General features: G+C 40.1%; 1 protein-coding gene across 2 annotated transcripts in view; it reads right to left on the reverse strand.

Annotated features, from left to right (window-relative positions):
• Positions 1 to 25,788, reverse strand: part of LOC111832835 (cadherin-4-like) — a 362,676-nt gene that overhangs the window by 52,718 nt on the left and 284,170 nt on the right. For both annotated transcript variants that reach the window (XM_072715730.1, XM_072715731.1), the window contains 2 exons: positions 22,785 to 22,940; positions 2,179 to 2,323 (listed from right to left, as the gene is read on the reverse strand). In XM_072715730.1, coding sequence (XP_072571831.1) covers positions 2,179 to 2,323; positions 22,785 to 22,940 — 301 coding nt within the window. The remainder of the gene's footprint in view (positions 1 to 2,178; positions 2,324 to 22,784; positions 22,941 to 25,788) is intronic.

A 25,788-nucleotide genomic window follows, 5' to 3' on the forward strand; every position in this document is an offset into this window, starting at 1 on the left:
AGGAGCCACTCACTCTGCTGCCATGAACCTTTGCTAGGCATTTTTGATAGACATCATCCTCTTTGCCAATGCTCTCTTTGAAATCTGGCAGCTCCATTGGGAAAAATAGGGTTTTCTATGGACCAACAAAGACTCTCAATTCTATGAGGAATGCAGCAGAGTGATGGTGGTATGTGAAACAGACAAGCTCTCTATCATCACTGTGAGTCAGGAGAAAACATCCAACTGTGGATGGAGCAAGTGTCTTTACGGCATGTCTTGGCCAGGAGGAACTAGAAAAGGCACTTCAAAAATCTGAATCTGATCTGTAACAGGTCATTAGTATAATTTTATTTAGTACTTACATAATGACTGTGCGTCTCCCACAACAACAGATAACAGAAATATAGAGACCTGTCAGTCCTTTGTGTAAAGAAATGTTTTGTTCTCATGTTAACTGTTTCCCATCAAGTTTTCATGTACTACTGGATAAGTAAATAACACTAAAGTGGGCCTCACTCATTTCAGTGCTGCTTATTTTATATCGTATGATCATGCATTGTAAAGAAGAGTACCTAGAGGTACTCTTCTTTACAATAAGACAATTTCCCTAAACGGAAAACATTTAAGTGTTATGAACTCGGGTGGTTCAGGCACAAGGACGAGGCATCTTTCAGGCAGAGAAGAGACCATTTATTCATGCCACACCCCAGCAGACACAGTTGTGGTATAGATTATTATATTGTATATGTAGTAATCCAACTTCACCTGACCAGATGCGTGACTATTAATAATCCCGACTACGTACGTATCTGCGCTGGATATCACCGGCACAGCACGCGCCTTGTACCGGGACCAGCGGACCTCGTCCGTTATAGACGATATTCCGTTATAAGCGAGTCCACTATAACGGGATTTTATTGTAATTATTTAGGAATTAATTGGAATGCTAAGACGTGATTTTATAGGCTTTATTATATTGATTATGTAGCAATCTCAGCTCTGTTCTCCATACTATGGAAGTATCACGCAGAGGATTACTTCAGAAAAGATGGATTTTATTCTATGCTTTCTCGTCTTGCTTTTACTCACAGCGCTGACTACAGGGTTCCGTTTTTTTATATACATATATACAAGACTCATTCTCCCGCTAACTCAAACAAAATCATGTAATTTTGGCATACCATACAGATTAACAAAATAATTCAATCAGATAATGTAAAATATTATGTCAGATGAGGACACATAACTCAACAGATACAAGACATGAGTAGTAAGATTGCGGAATTTTGTCCCACGGAACGATCTTTTGGGACAACGCTAAACTAAGCGAGACAGTTAACCTAGTCCGGAGCAGACTTATTTACTCACATAAGTTACCATCGTAGCTCAGCGGGGATTCATTTAAGACACGTTTATGGAACGGAATTTCCACTTGAATGAGCCAGACTTGTCGAAATAAGTCAGACTTTCCCTTAATCCTGCTTCGTGGAATACGCCCCAGGGCAGGTAGGCATACACAAACATCCAACAAACACAATCAATGAACCACTAGGGAACTAAACTCAGGCAACTTAAATACGAAAACTGAATGGCGTAATGACAAGCAGGAGTGAGACAGACAAATAACCAATCGGGGAGGGTGCAGGACAATGAGCCATCAGGAAAACACACAAGGGCATGTACAAGAACAGGCAACAGGTGGAACTAATTAACTCAGGGACTGGGAGGGACTAAGACACTGACAGAAACAAGGAAACAGAATATACACTAGGGGAATTACAGACAGGTAAAAAACACAAGCATGGGCACAAAGCATGAATCCAAAACCAAGTACAAATCACAACACACAGGAACTGGAAAACTCATACAAATGAAACACTAAGGAACAAAAAACAAAAACAGAAGAGGAAGCACACAACAGAGGGGTTAACAGATAGCCACATGCTTGGCTCATTAAGCCATGCGGCCGATGGGGAGCAGGGGAAACACTACAGACTATGACCAACTGGGACAACAGGAGCTGACCCTGACATTAATACATTCTTCTTATTACTATGATGCTGTCACTTTAGGAAAAACTATGCCAGTCTTGTACAACTAGTTAATTGGCATTTAATTTAAATAAAGAAGAGCATATTACTTTAGCACTGAACAGTGCACTTCAGCATCACAATATCCATCATTGATTTTGCCTACCTGGCTTAGAACCCTCAGCTACAGAGCCATTGTAGACTTGGTTACGGAATTCAGGCCGGTTGTCGTTCATGTCAATGACATAGATGTAGAGGTCAATAGGGTTTTCCACCTTGTTGCCATTCATATCCACTGCATGTGCTCTTAACTGCAAAAGTGTAAAGACAGAGAGTTAGGCTCTGACAGCAGCATTACCATAAACTGAAATTACATAAGTCCAAAGGTGCCAGAAATATGACTTGTTGGAATGTCCAAGACTCACTTCAGTTTAATTCAATTTATATAGTGCTTTTAATGAGGAGAATTGTAACAAAGTCTGAGGCCTGAGGCCACTGGATTTCATTATAAATCTACACGCGCTGAGTATCATTATAAATCCACACACACTGGATAGCACAATAAATCCACACATATTGGATAGCATTATAAATTTAAACACACTGGATTTAATTATAAATCCACACACAATGGATATCATTATAATTCCATAAACACTGGATAGCATTTAAAATCTACACACACTTGATATTATAAATCCACACACACTGGATATCATTACAAATGCATACACATGATAGCATTATAAATACACACTGCATATCGTTATAAATCCATACACATTGGATATCACTAAACATCCACACACACTGAGCAGAGGTGACATTGAAATCCCCATTCCTGTCAGTATGAAGCAGCAGTGCATACTTTTGAGTATTGAGAATTTAAAATATCATTTTCTAGGGCAGCTAATTGATTTGAGTAGATTTTGTACTTGATAGGCTATATTAATAAGGAATGAGTTATATCTGCAATGGTAATTATATAGTTATCTTGGTAATTACAATTAACATGATGACAAAGGGTCAATGGAAAGAAAAGCATCTTAATTTTAATGCTTAAGTGTAATTAATGATACTTAGATTCAGATCTAGGTCTAGCAGCAAAAATGCTGGGTAATATTTTTAGCTACCTAATCCTCATTTCTTATGTATCGATTTCTTGTTTTAAGTAACTCTTATGGTTAAAAGGTATTTTTTTTATTACATTCTCGTGATATTAACACAGTACTTGAGAAAAATAACTTTGGTAGCAATTACAGTAACAAACATTTCTTATGAGTTTAACTATCCACTTGCAGATTGCTATGTTGAATCTCTTGTAATTGTTTTTGACAAAATTGTTCAGACTACTTGCTCAATTAAAGTCGGTTGGACATCTCAGATGGAAAAAGAACTATTTACGCTTATCACATATTTTACCTGAGACTTCCATTAGCACTGGACCTCATAATTATAATACATGATTTTTTTGTAAACCCTTCAGCACAGCTGCAGCCTTAGGTTATTGATTATTGTGATTTGCCTTCCTATTTTACATATTTAGCAGACAGTTCCATGGAGGTCTGAATTATACATTATCTGGTTTGTACTATATACACATTTCAGTCCTTCACAATCAACCTGCACAATGTAGATATTGGAGATACAATATTTGAGATACCGTGAATGTACAGTTATACTGTAGGAAAACTGTGACCCTTCTCTGCACTAGGGGGTTGATTCCCCCATGCATGCTTTATTCACTTAAGGACATTCTCTCGAGCTAAGTGTGGGGTTGAATGTACACAAAACACCAAATTATGGTCATTCTGCCACTGACTTAAGTGCAATTAAGTGCATTTTTCAGTATGTGCTCTGGAGGGCTGTATTAAGTCTCATGCTTCTAGACAGCCAAACGCAAATTGCCATTTTCAGAAGGCCAAACACGAAACAAAATGAAACTTTTTACATTTATTATACATTTAGAAATTAGTGTCACAATCCAAAACAGATGTGAATAATTATAAAAGAATTACATTAGACAATACAGGGGGTCCTCGGGTTATGACGCAGTTCCGTTCCTATGACAGTGACGTAACCTGAATTTTGGTGTAGGTCGAAACGCATCCTTTTCCTGATCTCTTTACAAATGTCTAACTTCATTTCTATAGTGATGGCTTTCCTCTTCACAAACGGAACACTTGTGCTTTTAACAGTCCAATACGGCGTAGGTAAGTTTACTGGGGGACGACAACTCCCTCACTCATATACTGCATTACTGCATATTTTTCCGCTGCGCGCAACCAAACTAGTTCACCCACGTAATCCATAAGTATGAGGATAACGGCGTAAGGCAAAACACGTCTCATTTTTTATAAAGTTTTTATTGTAGTGAGTGTTGTAAACTCCAAACATCGTATGTCGAGACGTCATAACCCGAGGATCCCCTGAAGTATATAGTGTAGCACCGGCGGGGCGCATGTCCCAGCATGCCCCGCGTGCAGTTGTAAATAGCCCTTGTATTGTTGTTGTTATTGTTAATGGTTATATTTCCTTATTATTGTGCGTGTGTTTACCTGTGTCTTATGTGTACCCTGTCGATCCTCGTGTGTAGTCAACTTATGTAAATCTCCCACCGTGTATGCGTCTTACAGTTGAGTGTCTGACAGCCTCGTGTTTCCCGTGTGTAATTGGATTAGTGCTCGTTGGGTGCCTGATGTAGTCCTTTTCAGGACTACCAATAAGGAGCGTGTTCTCCCCGGCAAGGTAGTGTCCATGTTTCAAGGTTCAAAGAACTTCATTAATCCCAGAGGGAAATTACTTTGTCTTGGTTATACAGTTGCTCTAATTAATTAATTTACCAGGAAGAAAGAAAAATTATATTAGAAGAAAGTACATTAAAAAAGTATATAAAAAAAAATAAAAATAAAATAAAAATTTTAAGAGAAAATAACAATAAATTTAAATATAATAAAATTAAATATAACACAATTAAATTACATAATAATGCACAAGAAATGCAGTGTAAATAAGAAGAAATATTACCCAAATGTACTGTAACCAGATATTGCACTTGGAACTTGAATTAGAAACAGTAGTTTTATAAAAATATTTTTGAACAGAAACTACTTTCTCTCTGCTCTCGCGATGCCTCGGTCCGCCCGATGCTACAATAGAAATATATTACTATATTTCCATTATGTAGGATTCAAGTGAAATCTGCCTTGTGTAATTTTGTTGGAGACCCCTTATGTAGTGTATGTAGTATATGTATGAAGTAAATGTATGCGTACAAAAATACTAGATGAATCAGAATTCTGAACTGAGGATTTCATGATTCACCTAGAAACATGGGATGCATTCAATGTCAATGACTGAAAGTGAATATGCTCACAATTGCAGTTAGCGGCAATGAACTGCTATGCACGCCAATGGTTATTTTCAGAGATAATCGTGAAGGACCTGCGCCCCGACAAGTTAGCCATAAGCGGATAGTTTTAACGGTACGTGGAACAATATTGCTTACCCTGTATCATTGATTTTTCTGTATGAAATGCTTAAAGACTGATTTTGCCCCATTTCACCCCCCCCCCCCCCAAGACACAGCCGATGATTAATTGTTGATCGCCGCTGCTTAAAAAATAGAAGTGGAGCTAGCTACCTCAACTGACAGCATACAGGACCAGCCGTGACCGGGAACTCCCATGACACGAAGCGTATCGCCGGACCAAGGGGGATCTGCGAGCGGTGTTCCAGCATCCTCACCCCGTGCCTTACCAGAACCACCGCAGGAGTCACAAGATTGGGATACTGACCCCTTAACACCTTGGCAATTGCCTGTTGTGATGTAGCTGGGGGGTCTAGAAGGATGCATATAAACGACGACAGAGGTGATACAACGATTAACCCTGATCTGCAACGGCTGATTGATGAACTGAATGACGGACCGCCGGCTGAAATTAACCCCTTCATGCTCGCCTTAATAAATGATTAAAATGAGAATGGTACTGATGAAGCTATGGACTGTGTTAATATGGGTAACGATGTAGACGGGGGACCACCAAATGGACATGTGTCTATGGATGTGGAAATGGCTGACGACCACGTGACCGGATCTGGTGTTAGGGGTGACAGCGGATTGGACGCAGATGTGGAAATGCACTAAAAGCGCTACAAATTCAGCATCGTAATGTTGAAAATTGAAAGGGTTTCGATCGTACGCGATCATGTTATGTACAAGTCCGATGACAACGGTTTTAGGCAACTGGCCCAGAAATTTTCTTGCGCGCAGACCCGGCTGCCCGCAGCAACGCTGAATGTTTTCATGCAGACTCTCATAAACGGGTTTTTCGCGTTGGCTGTCAGCAAGGCGCTCGCGTGACCCGGTTTGACAGCCGTCGACACAGAAACTTTTTTAAAAAAGAGGGAAGCCGATACGATTTTGAGCAAGTACTGTTCAGCATCTCCACTCATGAGGCAAAACTCATCTTTGTTTCAAACCATTTTAATTTTGACATCGACCCCATTTAGCATTAACCTCTCTTGAAAAAATATGTCAGAGTGTATCGGCCCCATCAAATCGAAAACGTTGTTTCTTGCTGAAAATGCTGCTCTTTTCTCTAAGCCCTTGTTATCGCCATCAGGGTCGGTCTCGTCCATAGCCCCGGAACTGTCTTTATAAAACAGCCCGCAGGTACACTGTCTGGATAGCGTTCCGACGCTGTAATTAAGCAGGCACTCTATCATGGCTCTGTAAGGGTATGTATTGCTAGACTAGCTTACTAGCCTGTCACCCAACGATACGTCCACTTGTGAGAAAATTGAGGCGATTGGGTAATTTATGATTCCCACATTCACGCCAGGGTCAATGTTTGTCCTGTTAGCTTTTGTGATTCGACACCATAGGTGCAGTAGCGTGTTGTTGAAGTCTAGGTAATCTTCCTTATTACTGACGATGAAAAACTCCAGGGATCCATTATCTGTTAAAGCTGAGAATGGTGGCACATACATATTTTTATCAATGCTTTCTTGTGTGTATGGCACTACAAAAATATCCAATTCTGATTTCATGCACTCCTCTGACAGGTTGTGTATGAGGGCCATAGTTTTGGAAAATGTATCTTCTTCTCTGTACTTTTTTGGGCACCTTCTTCTTCTCTCGCTTCTTTTTGACTACTGAGCTTCTCTTGGTCGAAACCTTGCATTTTTTAGCATCGGTAATTCGATCCCCAGGGGGCCTTTGACGCTTACCATGTGCCAACACCATGAGCCCCGAGCCCTCTTGCGGTTGTATTGTTAAGTAAGGAATAATTGATGACGGGCCGTTGAATTATTAGAAAAATAATGCACACCCGAGGTGGTGATGCGGCCACGACATCCGGAGTCAATTATTCCGCTTATACTACGGTTGCCACACCTCAAGACATCGATCAGATGATATATTTCAAGGGATTCGTCCGGTTTTTCTACTTAAATCGCTATTGTGAGTAGGATTATTTCTTCCGCATCTCATCCAACGACTCTTTTGCTAGTTCCAAAACGTCATTAGCTGTTGTTTTTTTTGGTGTTTTTCTCCCTCGAGTATGTCTAGCTGTTCTTCGCTGATCGTTTTATGTCTTTTGTTGTTGCTGGCTGCCTTTGATGTCCGCTTCCGTTTATGTTGTTTTTCATCTGGACTGTCTAATACTGCTGCAGCCCAGTTGTTGAAAGTTTCATATTCACCGTAAATATTAAAATTTACTTTCGGAAAATCGTCTGTCATGTTGTTGTTTTTGTTAGTCCTGTGTGCTGTATAGGTACTGTATGCTAATTCCCGTTATTACAGTTAACTATGCGAAGTGATATGGAACTGTAATGCGGTCAAGAGAGCTGCCTGGAACTACGTTCGGCGTGCGTTTCCCTGAAAATAATTGCACACCTCAGAATGTTCGTCAGCCAATCAGATTCAAGCATTCAACGGTCCCGTAGTATAATTGCCCGTAATCACTCCTGTTATCACATCCTTTGCTATATTTTGCACTGCCGATTTTAAATGTGGCTTCGCCATACTTTAAGTCCTTTTCAGAAATGGTACTGCCATTCTGAGGAGTCCTCGAAAAAGACCCCCCAGACCCCCTCCGTACATGACGGGTGCTCCGTTGTATCCGGGAAGTCTGTTACCAGCTTGGTTTCTGTAGTATTCCACATATCTATGTGGATCTGAAAAGCCGTCAGCGCTGTACATTATTATTATTGGGGGTAATGCTTAGCCGGCCTGAAATGCAGCTTCATAATCGTTTTTCCGTACCGGAAGGGTATCGCCTTGTTCTGGTCAGACTTTAACTCGATGACTATATTATCAATGTGAGTCTTGTAGAGCGACACGTAATGGACCCTGTCGTACGATATTGTGACCATCGAGTTGTGAGTCCCCGTAATATGTACCCCCCGTAATAGAGGCACGAAACTGTCACCCACTCTTTGGTGCTCGACAATGTCTGAATACACGAAAATTGTGTAAAATCCGGCGCATATGTCTGCGGGATCTTTTGAAAATCTTTGAAATACATCAGGAACAAACCTCAGCATCCTTGCAAGGTTACCTTTCGCTTTAAAAGCAATGTGTGGTGGACCAACCATATACACTTTGTTTTTTATCACGCCATAGTCAAGTTTTAGTTTTGACATTCTTAGAGCATCGTTCATTTCGCTGATTAGGTTTTCAATATCTCTGTAATGCCCAGCTTTTAGCTTGCATTGCAGGATTGCCAGTATTGACACTCCGCCGGTCACGTAAAATAATGTGTCTTCTTCCACCAGCGTATCCCACGTTCGCGGGTAGTGGATTTCCGCTAATCCTACTTCCCATTCACCGTTCATGTCAATTGGCTTGGCTAGTTTTGTCGTGTAGCTTGATATGGTATTGTGCGGGAAAACATCCATAGACGCGTTGCTCGGGAGAGTAACATAAAAACCACTTTCCTCCTCCATGGCTGCTTTTGATGTGAATGCATGCCACAAGCACGTACCATCGCAGTTATAATGCGACTACTTGGCTAGCGGGGACCCAGCTGTTAAATTTGTCAGGCCACCCCAGCCATTTCACTAAAAACATTTTTTTACCCCTCTGCGTTTTTTCCACAACGATTTTCTCAACTTTGAAGTTTTTGTCTTTGTCTATTCCTATCTTTTGTAGCTCTTCTGCGTAAAATGTTCCCTCTATGATCTCCCCGTTATAATCTTTTATCCTGTACACCAGTGGTGATCTAGGCAGACGTTCGGTGACTGTAAAATACTCGTCCGTAAAAGTTTGCTCATATGGTAAATTTCCCTCGTGCTTTCGATACCCTGACCACATCACCGATATTAAACTTATAACGATGCTTTTCAGCTGCACCAGGCGTCAAGCCATATATGTTGTTGAAGACTTGGGCGGCATTCTGCGCATTTACCTCCACCGGCTTCATTTTAATGGTACTGTGGCAGGTGTTATTGTAAGCACTCGCCAGATCTTGTACAATGTCCACATACCTTCTTGTATTAAAATAGCCATAAAATAGTGCCACATTCGTGTCTTTAAAGTGCGGTTAAACCTTTCCACTACAGATGCCTTGACATCGTTACCAGTGGCGAAATGTATTATTCCATGTTTCTCCGTAAGCTTATGAAACGATGTGTTAAAAAACTCTGTCCCTCGATTGGTTTGTAGCTTTTTGGGTATCCTGCCTTCAGAGAGAATGTTTTCAAACACTTTCTTTACCTCTGTACCTGTCTTGCTTTTAAGGCAGCACACCTATGCGTATTCCTTTTAAAGTTAAATCTGATCGGTTTATGTAATGTGTATGCATCTTCACCAGACAGCCATGTCGCAACTTGCTTCTTATTTATATTATAGACCCCTTCTTCTTCATCTATCAGCGATCTGTATAATCTCTGAACACCACCAAATGACCCAGGGTTTGATGGCGTATAATAGACACGTTTGAAGTGCTTGTTATCCATCGTGAACCTCTAACAATAATGACACAGTGTTTTCATGACTCAACTCATTTTATTTAGAAAGCATGTAAAAATTGCCAGCCAATCACATTCTGACAGACAGACATAGTTCAGCGTTTACACATCAGCCAGAGTCTGCTCGCACATGTACAAATTTCAGAAATCATTAATTGCATCATCTACAGCATACTCATAATCTTTCCTTTCAACATCACGTTTCAGCTCGCACAATTTCTCCCGTACATTAATTTCAACTTTAAGTTCACAAATGACTGCCTGAACGGCTCCCTGTATTTTCACAGGTGCGGGGTGAGGGTGAAACATTGCGACCGCTTTCGTGATGATATCAGTTCAAAGGTTGATGCCCGAGGCCATGATGGGGACCACTGAAGGTACGGGTCTGTATCACCCATTCGCAGGCCAGAAGTCGGTGCAGGCTCCAGTAGGGCGGCTTCAGGAGATGCGGGGCTGGGTGATGCTGTCAGTTCGCTCACCATTGCTTGCTTGCTGGGAGATGTGTCTGGTCCTGAGTGATGGCTCAGAGGATGGCAGGGTTTTAATGTTTTCAACATGATTAAGCACGGTCTTCTCTCATCTCATTGGTTGTCATCACCAGAAGTGGGTTGATCCCCCCCAAGCCAACCACACTTTCTTTATGCGAGAATATGCTACACAGTGCCCCATGCTTGCGCTGTCTTGGCGGCTTGCGTGGAGCCCAAGTCGGGTTTAGCAGCGCCACGTTACGGGTAGGTGACGTCATCAAACTCCTTGCGGGCTCTGTCTGAATGAGATCGGAAACAATTTGTCTGCCGGTCACCATTTTTGTCACCAATTTGACAACCGGCTATTTAAGTGTCTCTACGTGGAGAGCGAGTGAGAGAGTGAGAGAGAGAGAGCGAGCACATGCGCTCATTTTAACAAGGATTACGCAGCGTTATTCCTTGATTCTTGTTGTTGAAAATGTTTAGGGCGCTTTACTTTATTATTCACATTGGCAGAAAAGTGCTTCATTACTTAAAAAACGTCATGGTTAAGGGGGTTATTTGAAATAACCGGCGCACTTTATTTTTTTAAAATATGCTGGGCGCTTGTGTATACTGCGGGCGGAACCCCGCTGGACGTGTATGCACTAGCTTATGTTCATCCTGCTATATGTTTTATTATTCCTTAAAACGTAATTAAAAATACGTTAATAAATACATATAATGTATTTTTATTATATTAAAGTTTAAAGGCAACCATTATCTCCCCAAACCCCTATCGGCAACACGTGGCATAAGCATGTATGATACCATTGGACATAACCCTCGACCAATCAGAACAAGGGATACGCCCCCCTCCTGCTTATGACGTCATAGACATGGAGCGCTTTAGGCTCCTCCCATTGTACCAACTAACCTTTTTTTAGGTATTCTGTTTAAACATTTTAGACCAGGTAAAACCAGCCACCATAATAATCTGTTTTTAGTTTCTTTTGTATGAAGTCCTGCCAATTACTCACTTTATACCATTCCTTCAATCTAGAATGGATATCTCTGCCTTCTGAACCTAGATGGCACCTAAAAGTGCACCACAGTCATGCATTTTATATTAAAATGTTCTGTTGTGGTCAAGCAAATGAAAGAGCTGATAATTTCACGTTTCCTCAAAGAATGAGAATGAGAGTTGGTGAGTGCAATTTACAGCTATGGCTATGGAACCTATTGTTTGACAACATAATTGCATTGTATGGTTAACAGTGACATTCGGACAGCAAATATCTGTAATGCTTAGATACAGTAATTAACTTCTTTTTGATTATCAAAACACTTTGCAGTAGCAGGATCTAATTAATGTGTTGAATGTTGCATGTGGTATTGCCTTTTGTCAGTGATGCTTGATGCATTTTTGCTGTTGCTCTTGTCATTACATTGTTAGATAATTATTCCAGTAAGACATCCCACAAGTTGCAATGGATCAGGATAGACAGACATTTGCTGCTGTTCTCCCAGAGGAGAGTGATGTCATATTGGTGTCAGGGACAGGTCTAAGGGGGACAATCAGGACAGGCACGTTGTACAGGTTGGATTTGAATATGACCCCAATGATCCAAGTCTTCAGGAAGCCATTTGGAACTAGCTGTTTGAGAGTACTACTGGAACCGTGAAGTTAAAATTATTACAATTAAAATTATTTGTATTATTTGTATAATAATCTAGATGACATTGAGAGAAACACAAGAATTTTTTTTTTGGGGGGGATGATCTCTGTAGTATAAGACATGATATTTCATTTTAATTTCAGTGTCATGGACTGCACAGAGGAAGCCCCTTTGACATCACACAGGGCTTCCCTGTCACGTCCTTGGGGTTTCCCGAGTAGGGAGTGCAGCAGCAGCCGGACTGCTCACTCTCTGCCGGCTCCAGGAACCGGGAGAACCGGTTACGGTACACCGCCCTCTGACAGCTGAGGCCCATGGGGGTAACTGGAACACAATACATTCTATTGCCAGTATTTATTTATGTGTCTGCATAGTTTTGGCCCTGTAGTGTATTTCAACAAATATTTATAAAACCATTGTTTTTAAAAGACATCTATATTTTATTTTTATTCTTAAAATAATGTTTTTGTAACCTTTTCATCATGCAACGACACGTGTAGAATGATCTAAGCTATAAATAACTAATAATACCTAAGCATTTAGAGTAGTTATTTCCAATATAGAGACTTTTTTTATTTCCTTTATTTGCAATTCAGGATCCATGATGGTCTTCAGAGCTTGGCTGTCTTGGCTGCACTTCAGAAATACCCAGAAAAGTTCCAAAATGTCTTCATGAAAGCAACCAAATCCGTAACAGCTGCAGCTATTGATCTTCTCTTCAGGTGCTGGCTGCCAGAAAGGGGCAGTAACAGATTTGCGCAGTGTTGCATCTTGGGATATTGGCGAGACTGCATAGAGGATGGTGAGGGTAAGATCTTCTTTGATCATAATTGAGCCATTATAATTATTTTTTTTGTGATTTTCACTGCATTTTTTTCTGTGAAATATTCAATTTAGTTGTAGTAGAGCATATACTGAAATATAACACCATAAAAGCACTTCATCAAATAGTCTGATGTAGACTACTATTTGCAGAAATATATACAAAACTAAGCATGTTAAGCATAAATGTGGATAAAGGGTCTTTAGTGTTCTGAAAATTGTGGTGAAATGTTCACAAACCATGCTGCAATAAAATTTACCTGGTGGAGCATATTTTCTCCAAAGCTTGAAATATGGGTGCATGACAAGGGGGTTTTCGTGCACAACCTACATACACAAAATAAACTCAAAATGTGGTTGAGTTTACATTCCAAAGTTGATTTGGAAGATAAACACTGTAGACTTTTCTTCTCATCAACCGTCTTTTCCATACTGCTCTGCGATATATTGGAGTGCAACTGCGCGACTTCGAGTATGTTATTGCTTTTATACATCAGTTTGTTGAGTAGCATTTATAAGGTAATAGTAATAACATACAGCATATTTTGTTTATTTATTTGGAATATTTACGGGCTTCCGCGTAAAAAAAAAAGGTTCCCATAATGTTAGCGAAAATGGAACCGACTATCGCATCCAAACCTTCTGCATACCTGGAAAATTCAGTCCATAACTAATATACTTTTGATTAATATCGCCGGTGCCAGCAGTGAAACAGTTAGCCAGCTTATTAGCGAAATAACATTGTATTGTGAATTAAAACCATGTCGCAGGTCTAATAAATAAAATATGGTGGCGTTCCAGTGGTGAAGAAATCATGAGGTGGACAGCAAAGTTCAGTTATTAGCAGACACTTTTATTGCGCGATCCATAAACACAGTGGTAAAACAGTGAGTGAGAATAAACTCACTTATGCACAAAAGTGGATAGAGGAAATAGAGAGAGAGCTCAACAAGTCATAATTTGAAAATATTTTTTTTAATCTGCAGCTTATAAAAAATTTAAATCCAAAACAGATCAAAATAAGTCCAACAAAGTGGAATACATATGAACCTTCACTTTACTCTCACTCTCTTTCGCCTACATAAATTTTTATAACCGGTGAAAACGGCAGGTTCTCAAAAGGCACCAAGGGAGAACTAACCCAGCACTGGCTCCATGTTGGTGGAGATGAGACATATGTAATATTTTTTAGTTACACCTGTAAAGCGGAGTGATACAGCTGATTGTCCAAATGCAGTTATACTCTGAATACGGCACTCAAAAAACACCTCTTGTCCAATCTAATTTCTTGGTCAGAGCTAACTCTTGTATAAAGGACTAAAACTGCCATACTCCAGTAAACTCAGATGATGATTAAACAAAGTGATGGTTCAAGGTCCAGACTGGAACTTTCACACCCCCTTGCAGAGATATGTGCAATGAGTAGCACTGCATTTTTCTTAAAGAACATACTATCAATACTTCTCTTAATCTTGAGTTACCAGTTGCCTAGAATGTGTTTTGTTTGTCGCTCCATGATGAGTAGCCTACAGGTCACAATTTCACACACATGAGTGTAGAAGAATCTCAAGGTCAGACCAAATCAAAGGCAAAGACCCAGCCCTTCTCTGCCTTCGATTGGCTTTGACCATAATGTTCATTCATTCATTCCATATATACCAAAGATGATTAGATTTGTTTGAAAAACAAACAAATCTGGAAAAATAAATAATGCACAATAAGCTGTCTACATAAGTGTGCACACCCTAAAACTAATATTTTGTTGAAGTACTTTTTGATTGAATTACAACATTCAGTCTTTTTGGGTACACAGCTGCCAAAGTGATTCTGATTAACCCCAAATAAAGTTCAGCTGTCCTAGTAGGATTTTCCTGATATTTACTTAGTTGCATCCTACAGCAAATTCCACAGATTGCTGAGAGCTTACAAAGCATCTAAAGGATCTCATTATTGAAAAGTATCAGTCAGGGGAAGGGTGCAAAAAATTTCCAAGGCATTAGATATACCATAGATCAGTCCCAAATACCAGTCAATTTTGTCCCAAAACCTTCAGGTGTCTGCTAGTAAGCTGAATATGAAGGGGAATTTTACCTTTCAGCACAACAAAGACACCAATCATCCATCCAAATCAACAAAAGAATTGCTTCACCTGAAGAAAATTAAAGTTTTGGAATAGCCAAGCCAGAGCCCAGACCTACATCCAACTGAAAACCTGAAGAGGGCTGTGTACAAGAGATGCCCCCACAATCTGACAGATTGCAAGGAAGAGTGATGAAATATTGCAAAGTCAAGATGTGGCATGCAGATATATACCCAAAAAATGAATGCTGTAATTAAATCAAACGGTGCTTCAACGAAGCATTAGTTTAAGGGTGTGCACACTTATGCTGGCCAGGAATTGGTGGTGCCCGCTGCAGCTCCGCCCGAGGTCCTGGCTTCGCCTCCGCCTGCAGCTGATGACGCCGCTCTGCCCACGGCGCCCCCTGCTGGCCACGTGACTGCGGCGCCCGCCGAGGCGCCCCCTGCTGGCCACACGCCCGCGGCCCTGCCTGAGGCCACCGCTCTGCCCGCGGCCCTGCCTGAGGCCGCTGCTCCTCCCGTCCAGCCCGGCTCTCCTGTCCAGCCCGGCTTGCCTGTCCTGCCCGTCCAGCCCGGCTCACCAGTCCTGGCCGCGGCTCCGGCTGCCACGCCCGCGGCTCCGGCTGCCCCACCTGCGGCCACACCCGCGGCTCTGGCTACCCCGCCTGCGGCCACGCCCCCTGCTTTGCCTGAGCCTCCACCCTCAGGGACCTCCCTCTTGACTCCAGCCCGCCCTGCCCCCTGGCTCGCCCGTTCGGCCCCTGGCTGTGGCTAGGTGGCTGCCTGCGGGTCCTCCGGCTCGGGGGTCTCCGCCGGGTCCCCCCCTGGTTCCTCGGTGCCGGTCCTCGGTCCCGTCTCCATGTCGGCCGCCTCTGGGCCCCCCTGCTCCGGCTTGGCGTTGGACGGCGCTTTCCCCGGCTCCGGCTGCGCCTTCACCTGCCGCGGCTGGCCCCTTCGTGTCACCTGTGGGTGTTCCCTCCGTGTCGCCCTTTTCTGTCTGCGTTCCCCGTCCTCTGTCAGGTCTTGTCGTTTTTCTGGTCCCTGTTCCTGTTCTGTGTCTCCGTCCTGTTTCTTGTTCCTTGCTAATGTTTTTTGCTTTTGTCTTACAGGTCCTGTTCCCCGGTCTCGTCTCGTCCGTCGCCTCCTCTCGGGCGCGCCCGGTGTGCGCGCCTTTGGGGGGGGGTTATGTCACGCCCAGCTCAGTACGGTCCTCGTGTGTGTATGTATATATATATAGCCTCTGGCCTGATGTGTATGAAATTGTGACATGTAGATGATATATATAAAGTTTGTATGGATAGAGGCAGTAGTGAAGATCAAAAAGTAATTTTTATTTCTGTGAGTGATCACCACACTTACACCAGCATCTCCTACGTTACACCATGCTAAAGCCAGTGGCCTGATACAGCCACGCTGTAGCTGTAGTGCTCACACCCTCTGCTCACACCAATATGGCCTCCAAAAACAAAAACTCCCTACAGAAACAATTACAACAATCAACAAATACAAAACAAAAACTAATAATATATCTTTTGTTATCCAATAGGCTTATTTAACCACATATAAAAGCATTTCCCCTATAACCCAGGAAAACCCTGCACAGTTGGTAGCTTTTATAAAATTTCTGCAACTCTTCCTTACAAAGACACCCAATGGTTCATTCCTCCCGATTTCAAGGACAGAGTAAAGTACAGAAAGGATCCAACTATACATACATGGTGAGTTACAGACATCAGGTTTCTTTCTTTTGTATATGGCAGCTTTTACTGAATCCATGCACCGTCACCACTCAGTCCATGATTGGCTCCCTTTTTTTTTTGAAAAATGGCAGAGGATATTAAATACTGGGAATAATATGGTGTGTTGATAAATAAAACCACGTACACCAGGGCTCCCCAATTCCAGTCCTGGAAGGCCAGAATCCAACACAACTTGCATATTCCGCCGTTCAAACACATCTTAATCAGCTAATTACGAGGTTTCGTCAGTGTGCCTGAACATGTAAATGGGCAAACGTGCCACGTATCTGACTCATTGTCATCCAGTTATTGATGTGAGGCATAACAGAATACTATAGTGCTGGTGAGCTGGTGCCGCATAGCAGATGCCATTTGCATATCCTGGTAAGGTTGCAAGCCATGTAAATAGTGCCTGTGTGTGTGCTATTGTAAATAGTTGTAGATAATTAGTGTGCATTGTTGTAATGTCTGGTGTAACGATAAATGTTATGTGCTGTATATAATGTGTGCGTTGGGTGTGTTGTTGTGGAGGTCGGGACTGTGGGCAGAGTGTGTGCTGGGTGATTGTTCTTGGTCCTTTTAAGAGTTGTCAATAAAAGCACGTGGAACAAATAAATATAGATAATCTCAGTGTCTTACTTGAAAGGCTATAATTAATTTTGAGGTTTAAATTTTTATGAACACTCATGAACCCCCCCATGTTCTCAGATGTTTCAAAAACTAAATAAATAGCTAGCAAGCAAATCAGAAGAATTAATTAACTGGTTAGCAGAACATGCTGCTTCATCATCTGCTAAATAAGGGATGTACTTATTTTAATGTTTAGTGTGGTGACTGTTTGTGGGGGACCTCAGCCAAATGTGTCGTCTGAGTGGCAGTAAATGATACGCTGCATACACCCAAGTTCTCAGACACCTGGTATAGGGACACCAGAGGTACCTATCCACTTAGACTGTGAGGTCAGCGCAGGAACAGATAAATGAGCAGAGAAATGGGGCTTCAACTCAAGGAAATATCATGGCTGAGAAGCAGTCCTTGTATAATGGACCTCACATAAGTGCTGATGAGGATAGGAGGTGCATCAGATAATGGGTATGCTGGACCAATGAAATTGGTAAAGGATCTAAAAATTAAATGGAGAAGGAAGGTCTTGGTGTCTCACTAAACAGAAAGTGACATGAGGAATTTGAAAATCTATTTATTAGCACATCCCTCAGGGTGAATTGCCATTTTAGCAGAGAAGTCAAACTGCACTCCTAAGCATATTATAAAATGGATGGTGTGGGGCTCTGTTCCTGGGTTATTGGAAAAATGAAATACATGTGAATAATAATAGATACTTGATTCTCATGGAAAATTCTCTTAATGCCTCCTCCAACTTGCTTATTGTAGGTGAGAACAAGCTGGCTGGGAAGGACAGCCACCTATAGCAACACCCAGTGAGCTGGGGGTTAAGGACCTTACTCAAAGACCCACAGCTGTACTGAGACTGGGCTCAATCCTGCAACCTTCTGATCACAGACACTTAGCCCACTGAGCCAGATGCTGCCCCTGACATGTTATATATAGGTACCAGTTAATAAGCAGGGATATGGTGTTGGGACTATAGAAATGTAAACAATAACGGACATGTAAATATACATAAAACTGTAAATATACATACAGAGTAAAGTTTAATTGTGTGTCAATCAAAATCCTTGCATGACAGGGAAATTCTGATTAGATATTTGAATTCAGCACAAGATATTCTGTAAAATTCTCATGTTTTGATTTCTGTGACATAAAGAAAGTAAAAATTTGTGGACCAGTGTTATATATGTGTTTGGTAATGTCTGCTGTAGCGTAATGCTGCACCAGACACAACCAACGATTGTCATGTTTTCATCCCATTATATTTACAAAATGTATTTTCTCAAACTGTACTGTATATTGTACACACAAAACACATTAATTACACACATTAATTTCATAGTGATATAATGGACATCTGCTAAAAATAAAGTTAATGACAAAATATATACCTCCAGATTTTTTATAATTTTACTGCCATCTTACTTTGATCTGTTATGTGTTCAGTGAGACATCCTGTACCCATCACTGTGAAATGAAAACATAATTTTCTTTTAACCCTTTAATAATGGCTGTTATTGGCCACAGCCATGCCTTACAAATACGTACATTGTGAGCAGCACACCAGGAGAGTGAAAGTCGCGAAACACCCCATTAAATATATTTTTAAAAATCAAGAACATACATGCATTATATTAATATACCATCTAAAGCCAGAAAACACCAGTCAGCCTAAACCATTCTCAAAGAAATGAGCCTATGCTTAGCATTCAGGCTTTAATATAATCTTTACATTTGCAAAAGGAGATAAAATTAAACAAATGTAAAATTATACAAAGGTAGAACGTTTTTCTATTACAAATATCACATTTGCATGAATGATTATGGAAGAGCCAGCCAGATAAAGCTGTGCAAGGTTAGCATGTAGGCCCTTTGTACACATTATAAGGGTTCCAAGGATTATTTACTGGTATATTTCTCTCCAATGTTTGTTCATTTTGCAATAGAATGAAGTCCAATTATTGCTTAAGAGAATGAAACACCACTTTCTTACTTTGGGATTTTGGAATAATGAAACATGATTAAACACCTGTGCCCTTATTTCCTCAGTGAAGCTGACCAGACAGAGCTCCTAAACTGTCCTGATTCAGCAGACTGGCATATTGTCAACGGTCCATATGCTGACATTGAATAACTTCACAAGGACATTGCCAGTTTTACGTTAGTTTCTCTGAGGCCTGAATTCCTACCAGAAGTTCTAAGTGCAACAATGACCTACCATGACTAATGAAGGAAGGAAGAGGCCTGCACACTGCAAAAGCAAACACAATGTGGAATAATTGTCAACCAAAGACAATGTGTCTGATGTCGTTGTGTCTGAACAGACAAAACTAGCGATGCTTACTTGCACATTGTAAAAATACATTTGTGAAGAAAAATAAAAATTCTAAATAAGACTGCACCATAACAATCATGAACTAAATCCTGTCTCAATCCCATGTACTCTACTACTGAGAATTGTCAAATACCCAAAGCGACAAACACACCAATAGTCCAGTTCTGAATTTCCTGGCAAAGACCGCTTTAAATGGCACAAGGAGACCAACTTGCAAAGGCTGTTTCTGCCTTGCTCTATTCGCACACACACTCCGATCATGTCATCTCAAACAAGATATCATGCTGGAAGTGTTTCCATGTTCCAAAGTCAGCAACATGTCCAAAGTCGGTATAACAAAGCCGACAGGCAGTGTTGGTCTTATCAACCGGCCTCTCTCCAGTACTGGTGTAATTTATTGGGCAACCAAAATATTGTCAAACTACCAATTATGACTGACTTTAACCAGCATTAGCTGTAACCAACTTGCAGACACAATGAGCATAATGTTTTCTGTTTTCATAATCTTTCGCCCATGTCAAGAAATGTGTTCATTTCATTGTGTTCATTGTGCAGACCAATCCAAAAATAATATAACAGAACAGCACATGATGAATGTGTGTACCGCTACGGCTACCCGGGACGTAGGGATTATCCTGTGTGAACCTGCACTACGCTTTCCTTTCCCTACTCCTTTCCTCACTGACAAGCTCCAAAGAAGAGAGTTAGCATAAAATACTGCAAAACATTACAGTTGTAATCTGATTGTTTCAACTTATTGGGGCTGAACTCAGCCCATTTCTCATTTAAGAGTATACAATGTCAAATAAAAGTAGATGAATAATTGTTCATTAGCCCAGTGGACGCATTTGATTTAATTCTATAAAATGGTTTTTGCATATTATTGTTCAGTTTTATTCAAAACTAATTTTCAGGATGGTCCACTATAAAGTTCACGTTTGTAAATGTTATACGTATAGTAAAGATTTTAACCAAATATCTGCAAAGTTTGGGTATTAACTAAATAAATAAGCTTTGGTCGGCCTGCGAAGTCATTGGTGGTTTTTAATATGGCCCTTTTAGTGACTGAGTTTGACAACCCTGCCTTCACACCTTCTTAGGTTCTCCTCAAGCTCTTGATCCTTCCTTTCTTGCCTTGCTATAGAACAGGCAGTTTCAAGCTATTCATACAGAAGAACTACAGTAGCTACAGTGATATCTTAATATTCAATTATTATTCAGTTTCTAACAAGGGTGAAACAACCTCAATGCATGGAACTCTCCCAATCTCTTCCAAATGAAAATACAATATATTGGACAATATTTCATTGGGTCTGTAACTTCCTGATTAATTGAGGGGAGTATGTTTAGTTAGTCTCCCCCCTTTCAATGGAAGCATACAGTGGAAATGGCAACTCAATTGACCTAACACTGGCCAAAAATGTGCTCTTTATAAGTCAATGATACAATCATCAGGGTGGTCTACTGAAATTCCTAGGGGCAGCCATCTTCAAAATACTGTAATGGGAAGAAAACATCTTGACCATTGCAGCACAAAACTCATATTGTTTTAATGCTGAGCAAGAACAAATAAACCAAGGAAAATTCTATGTGCAAAGTACTTTGAGATTTTAAATTTGAATCAGATTCTGGGTCTATTCAGTGAGTATGAATCTCTAACGGGTTTATTTCTAAAGGGCACCAGAATCTAACACAATAAAAGTACAGTACAGCTATATTTAGAATCAAAATGTGCAGCAGTTCACAACAGGAAGACGCTGGGCAAGTAGTTATTCTTCCCAAATACCTCCGCTTCCATGAAAATGCCTGTCTGATAGAACAGTTCCACAAGTTCAACATCTGTCTATGCATCTGTGGAACTTTCTCTCATGGGCCTGATGGCAACAAAAAAGCAGTGCAATGATATCATTTCTAAATGTTCAATAAGGTTTCACAAATTAAAGAAAATATAAAAAGGGTGATACTAAAGGTAATGAAAATATATAGAAAAAAATACATATTTAGTCTAATAAATATGTAATCAAGTAACTGTATATGCAGGGGATGTACAGAATGCCAGTATAAAGCCTGAGCTTAGTTGAGGGGGGTTGATAATAATTTAATTTAATAATTTAAAAAAAATGGCAAATTAATCAGTAAATTGGGGGAGGTCTGTGGCTCAACGGGTTATGATACTGTGCACAGATGGTTGTCGGTTCTAATCCTGTGCATGGTGGAGGGATTGGCTGACCCCCCTTTTTCAATTGCACATCACTTTGGAAAAAAGTATCTGCTAAATAAGTCAATGTAATTAGTATTAATGGCAACATCAGTTCCCTGAACAGAGTACTTCCAGGGGCAGGCAGGCACAGAATAAGTGCCTTCCATAAAGAGAAGAAAGAGCACTGTTTCAGAAGCAAAAATTCTATGTTTTCCTCAGAGAGAACCTTTCCAATATTTTTTCATTATTCTGACAAACTACAAACACTCACTGCAGTTTATTGTTGGCAGTTAATGCCATACCAAACTTCATACCATAACTTTAACAAAAATAAAATAAGTAAAACAAAACAGCATCATTTAAAAAAACATGACAACTGCTCAACAATGTAATGTTTTTGCATATTTGCATCCGCAACTTTGCTTCTAATTCATAGTGGCTCAAATCACACAAAACGATAGATTCCTGCAAAAAATTAGGCTGGCAGATGACATATTTAATTCAAAAACCCATCATAAATGCTTCTGAATTTAATTGTCTCCATTGTTCAGTGCATTTGGTCATGATATTAATGACTGTAACAGAGCAATGCCTTGTTCTAGTTTAATATTTAGTTACTCAGCTTTTTCAAGAAAAATTGAGAAAAATTATATCCCCTGCATCTTTTTTAATCTGCCATACATTTATGTAGCCCTACATTTGTTGCATACAAACATGTTTCAGAAGGAGGTTGATGAAAATCCATGACATTTTTCCAAAAACCCAAACATCCACAATGAAATTCCACAATAAATGTATCATTGGGTTTAAGTGAAGTGCACATCCTAGTAAAAGAGTGAGCTGTTACAAACAAACATGGGGGACTTACGTGATAAGAGGAGCGCTCCTCTCGGTCTAGTGGCCGGGTCACAAACATTTTTCCTGCCACAGGGTCTATGCTGTAAACCTCGTTGGGAGGTTGGTCTGCACCCACGCCTGTGATGCTGTACCGGATCTGAGTATCGCGGTCCTGGTCAGAGCGAATCTGAAAATAAGAATAGATAATGCACTCCTAAGGTCACTTGTTAACACATTGTGGTTCCTTTCAAACACTTACAAATTTCATTGCTGGCAAATCTACACTCAAACGTGATTACTGCCTTTTTCAAACTTAATATTCAGCCATTATTCCTTTCTAAAGAGGGTGAAACAACCTCGATGCACGGATATAAGTAATCCATCCATCTTCCATAAGAGTTTAGCCATTTCAGGTTCATGGCATCTCTGGAGGCATCAAATGGCAGACATGGCATTTTTAGTCCATTGCAGAGTCACAGGCATACTTGGGCACTTTGGCCAATGGAGAGTTAACAGTTCAGTGTTTCTGAATACTGAGTGGTTTGATGCAGAGACAGAGAGCATGACTCTGCCCATCATAAGAACCTCTTGAGGCTGGTGGTTTCAGTGCTGCCATTTGCTTAGTCAAAAAAATACTGAACAGATGCAGAGCTGACAAGATATTTACATCACATTATGCTTCTCTCTTTCAAACATGGGTAATCAGCAGGCCCCCACTGTTTCCAACAAACACATTTTATGCAAAAAGCATGTGTGTCTTTGCTGTGTACAAAATACAGAACCACTAAACTAACATGTGGGATCTGTACATGTACATGTAAATTGTCAGCTAAAGCTTGGGTAATGTTTTTTTGTTTTCAATAGTCTTTGCTAAAGGAGCTTGCTTTAAAATTGCTTAAAAAATTAAAATATAATTGTCACGTCCCGCTCCGTCCGCTCCTAATGTGTGCCACGCCCCCTCATTCTCCACGTGTGGTTTCCTGATTGTGCCCTGCTGTTTCCTGTTTTGTCTGCCTGGTCTGGTGTATTTAGTCCGTGTCTCCGTTATGGAAGGCCAACGGGGCCAAAACGTCTTAAAAAACACGTCGATTTTTCACATGCAAAAAATCAACACGTCGGTTTTTCACATGCAAAAAATCAACACGTCGATTTTTCACATGCAAAAAAAATAACACGTCGATTTTTCACGGCTAAAGACGTATTTTTTTAACGCCTTCAGACGTCAAAAACAGGCAGAATTTCTCTCTTTTTAAATGAGGACATACACTTCATTATTTTAAAATATGATAAAATATGTGCATGTGCCTATATTATTAATATTCTTAATTACAATTCGTTGGTACTAGTAGTTGTATTTAACAAATTCTTACTACTCTTCTTCTTCTTCTTCTTATTATTATTATTAAAGTGAGTAATAGCTTCCTCATAGCTATGTCATAGCATTCTGCTTACAATCTTGTCAAGTTTTATACTGTATAACACGTCACCCACTTCACCTCTATTGGCACACACAGATATAGAGAACAGTCAGAGAGAAGGAAGGTGATTCAAGATTCAAGATTCTTTATTTGTCACATGCATAGTCATACAGGTACAACATGCAGTGAAATGTATAGTGAACCGCTCTTTTTGACTGTGCCTCCATTAAATGATTAAACAAAAAATCAAACAAAGAACACAAGTTAAAAAGATAACATTTGTAAAACAATGTAGGAAAATAGTAAAACTTTGAAATAGATTAAACAAGTCTGAGACAGATTTACAGATGTGCAAGTTATAAAGTTAAAGTGCATTTTGCAATGTCTGCACAACAGTGTGAACAGCTTAGAAACCCTTGTAATAGTGTAGCAGCATGAACAGTGCATGTACAGTAATAAATGATAGAGGCAGTATGGAATGACAGACAATTATTATTAATACAGACAAAAATTGGGCTGCTCTGCAGTGATCAAGAATGTAATACTACAAAAAGGAGGGGTTGTACATGTCTCAGTTGAGAAGCTGAATGGCCTGAGGATAAAAACTCCTCACAAGTCTCTCTGTTTTGCCCATAATGGTGCAGAACCTTCTGCCTGATTGCAGAAGCTGAAACAGTCCATTCCTGGGATGAGATTAGTTTTTTACAATCCTTGTTGCTCGGCCCATGTCAGCCCCTCTGAGATATGGATTCCTAGGTACTTGAATATTCAACAGGCCACACCACTTCATCTAGACTCATAGACTTTATAGATCTAATAGATCTAGAGTATGTATACGTATTTGTGTGTGTATATATATAAGTATTAATAAAAGCCCTACTACAATTATACAATATATATATATATATATATATTGTATAATTGTAGTAGGGCTTTTATTAATACTTTATACTAGTACTTTCTTTTGTGCTCACATGTATTTACATTTCTAGTATTTATTATCTTGATTGTATTGGAACAAGGTTTGTTAGGTCAAATTCCTTGTAAATGTCACATTACTTTGGCAATTCTGATGTACAATTTTCCAGGTTTCTCCTAAGAAAAACTTGGGTTTACGTGCGTAGATTAGCTGCACCACTTTGTGCAGATTTGTCAATTAATGGCTGTAGTGATTTTTTCTGCTTTGGGACAATTGAAACTGTAATAATAATATACAATTGTAATATATGTTTAATATAATACACTTGACAAACCTTGTTGCTGAGTGAGTGTTTGAATCTCGGCAACAAACTCCGAAATTGTTATCATCTCATCAGCAAATTCATTTTCAATCAATCGCCCACTTGCCCAACGTACACTGCTTTCCATTGTAGTCATTCTATTATAGCAAGATAGAGATATTCAAGGACACGCTAAGGGCATAAATCATAATAACAGCTGTTATATTAAAGTAGCGAAAAATGAGTTACTTCGTCAGTATTGTGTCTACATTAGCTTGTCCATTACTAGACAATGCCAGCCGGGTGTATTCTGTAAATATCTGATTGCAGTTCAAAAGAAAGCTTCTAAGAGCCATTTTCCTTTGCGCTCCGAATCAAGTTCTCTATCTAGTTTAAT

Source organism: Paramormyrops kingsleyae, chromosome 8 (genome assembly GCF_048594095.1).
Source record: "Paramormyrops kingsleyae isolate MSU_618 chromosome 8, PKINGS_0.4, whole genome shotgun sequence".
Classification (NCBI taxonomy): Eukaryota; Metazoa; Chordata; class Actinopteri; order Osteoglossiformes; family Mormyridae; genus Paramormyrops; species Paramormyrops kingsleyae.